The sequence below is a fragment of the Otolemur garnettii genome, unplaced genomic scaffold (assembly GCF_000181295.1).
Source record: "Otolemur garnettii isolate 467f Iridium unplaced genomic scaffold, OtoGar3 scaffold00174, whole genome shotgun sequence".
Lineage (NCBI taxonomy): Eukaryota > Metazoa > Chordata > Mammalia > Primates > Galagidae > Otolemur > Otolemur garnettii.
The window spans coordinates 1,491,832-1,494,320 of record NW_003852569.1 but is presented as its reverse complement, the minus strand read 5'-3'; the positions used below and the strand labels follow the sequence as shown (position 1 = coordinate 1,494,320).

General features: G+C 40.3%; 1 protein-coding gene across 1 annotated transcript in view; it reads right to left on the bottom strand.

Moving 5' to 3' along the window:
• Positions 1 to 2,489, bottom strand: part of POGZ (pogo transposable element derived with ZNF domain) — a 73,212-nt gene that overhangs the window by 46,897 nt on the left and 23,826 nt on the right. Inside the window, exons 2-3 of the mRNA XM_012811761.2 lie at positions 1,768 to 1,892; positions 640 to 798 (exon numbers count right to left, since the gene is read on the bottom strand). Of these exons, the coding sequence (XP_012667215.1) occupies positions 640 to 798; positions 1,768 to 1,891 (283 nt within the window). The 5' untranslated portion in view covers position 1,892. The remainder of the gene's footprint in view (positions 1 to 639; positions 799 to 1,767; positions 1,893 to 2,489) is intronic.

Below are 2,489 nucleotides of genomic sequence, written 5' to 3'. Positions count from 1 at the left end.
CAAAAAAAAAAAAAAAAAAAAAAAAGAAAGTGCCTATCTTAGTCATGAATCTTGAAACATAACTTGCCAATAATTCATCTTCAGTGTACAGAAACAGTCATCAGAAATAAAATAGAAACCAGTACTCTATAGCCTCCATACTCAGTAAGTGCACTAAAAACACTAGTCTTTCAGCATTTCCTTCATGTGGACAACATCCCTGTCCTATCCTCCATTCCCACACCCAGAAACCTATAACCAAATGAATCTGCCAGAGAAAATACAGAACAAAACTGCCCTGGGAAAACTCTTACCAGACTAAAGGGCTCCTCTAATTAAAGAAACAAAAACAACCAACAAACCAAACATAAAAGCCCCAATCTCTGTAATAGGAATTTTGGGTTTAATTTTCTCTCCTAGAAATTATCAGTATCAAGACTCTGCTGTGCCCTCTGACCTGAAACACCACCATCAATTCAGCACTAACTTAGCAGGAACAGCACTACCTATAGAATCACTTCCATTTGAGAGTTACTCAATTCACTATCCAACTAACAGAACCATGTCAGTACCTAACTAAATAGGGATTGCTGTCCCTAAGCCCTCGTGTATTCTCTTACCCCTCTAGCCCAGGAACAATTTCCCAAGAATCCCACTTACCATTGTTGTTGGCAATTAGTGTGACAAGAGTCTTCTTTGTACTGTCGCTGTTCTGTGCCCCGCTGCTACTAACGGTGGTGGATGTAGAAATGTGCCCAGCAACAGAAGCATGGGCAGCGATGGGCACTGGAGCCGAGACTGGCTGTTGGCTCACAGAAACTGTGGGGAAGGGGAGGCACAGTCACTTGGGAGACAGGGACAGATGACACTAAAGGATACTGCTCTAACCTTCCCTTTCCATCTTGTTGTGTGTCTTGATAGCCAAAAAGTTTCCTGTTCTATTCATAAATCCAACTGTTCATCTCATTTCCCTTTCTACTGATCCTTTAGTCCACCATTTAGACACAATCCTTCTGTATCTCAAATCTCCTAGTTAATGAAGTTTCATCACTGAGCCCACGGAATCAGGATTTTAATATTTAGCTTATACAGCACTAGCAAACTTCTAGGACTCAAAGGTTTATTATCACCACTACTGGTATGCATGCATTCACAAGACCCTGAACTGTGTCCTGTTTCAGCCTAAACCAATACTATCCTCAGGTCTCAAGGCAGGGAAGATAAAAATAGGGAGCAACTGGTACAATTTAGGGGAGAAAAACAGCTTCCGCCCACTTTCAGAATCCAGGGCAATCTAGAATTTGACCTCGCAATATCACCTTTATGAAAGAAAAGCTAACAAGCCTAGATCTATAAACTGTTCATGAAGGCAGACACAAAGCAATTTCTACTTTGCTCACAAAGGAAATCAAGTTAAAAAAAACCCCAAAATATCAAAAATAATAAACAAGACTATGGGAATCATTTTTGACTAGGTACACACTGCCACACACCACCACTTTGAATTCTTACTCATCCATCATTTGGTAAGAGGACTAGTAGGTATTTGATAAACACTGGTTAACTCAACTTCTTATTAAGTTTATAGCATTATTGATGAGGAAACTGAGATTTTCACAGGCCAAAAAGCATGGGAAAAGAAGGTATCACCAGTGCCACGATGATGAATCCAAGAATCCATGATGATGGATTCTTAAAGTCCTTTTCCATTTCACACTTTCTGAACCAAAATGTCATTCGATTTCATTAATTCAAATAACAATCTAAGATCAGAATAGCTTCTGTTACCTGTAGTAGTTTTATCCACTGAATTATAATCTTCAACTACAGAGTCCTCAATGACATCACTGATTTTCTGCCATGGCTCCAATTCTTCCTCCTCACATTCCATAAACAGGTCGGTGTCCGCCATGCTACAAGAAAAAAATTTAAGTAAGATACTAACCTAAGAATAAGAGAAATAATGAAGAGAACTTAAAAGGTACAAACATACAGTTAGATAGAAATAAAAAATTCACTGTTTGGCTCAGCACCCCATAGCTAAGTGGTTAGAGCACCACACCAACCAACTACATACACCAGGGCTGGCAGGTTTGAACCTGGCCCAGCCAGCTAAACAACAACAACAAAAATAGCTGGGCGTTGTGAAGGGCACCTGTAGTACCAGCTACTTGGGAGGCTGAGGCAAAAGAATCACTTAAGCCCAAGAGTTAGAGGTTGCTGTGAGCTGTGATGGCCACAGTACACCACTGAGGGTGACACAGTGAGACTCTGTCTCAAAAAAAAAAAAAAAAATTCACTGACAGGAGAGTACAGTGACTATAGCTAAACAGAAACATAATATATTTGGGAGATGGACAACCCTAAATATCCTGAATTGATCACTACACATTATATACATGTAACAGAATTTCTTTTTTTTTGAGACAGAGCCTCAAGCTGTCCCCCTGGGTAGAGTGCCGTGGCATTACAGCTCACAGCAACCTCCAACTCCTGGGCTCAAGCGAGTC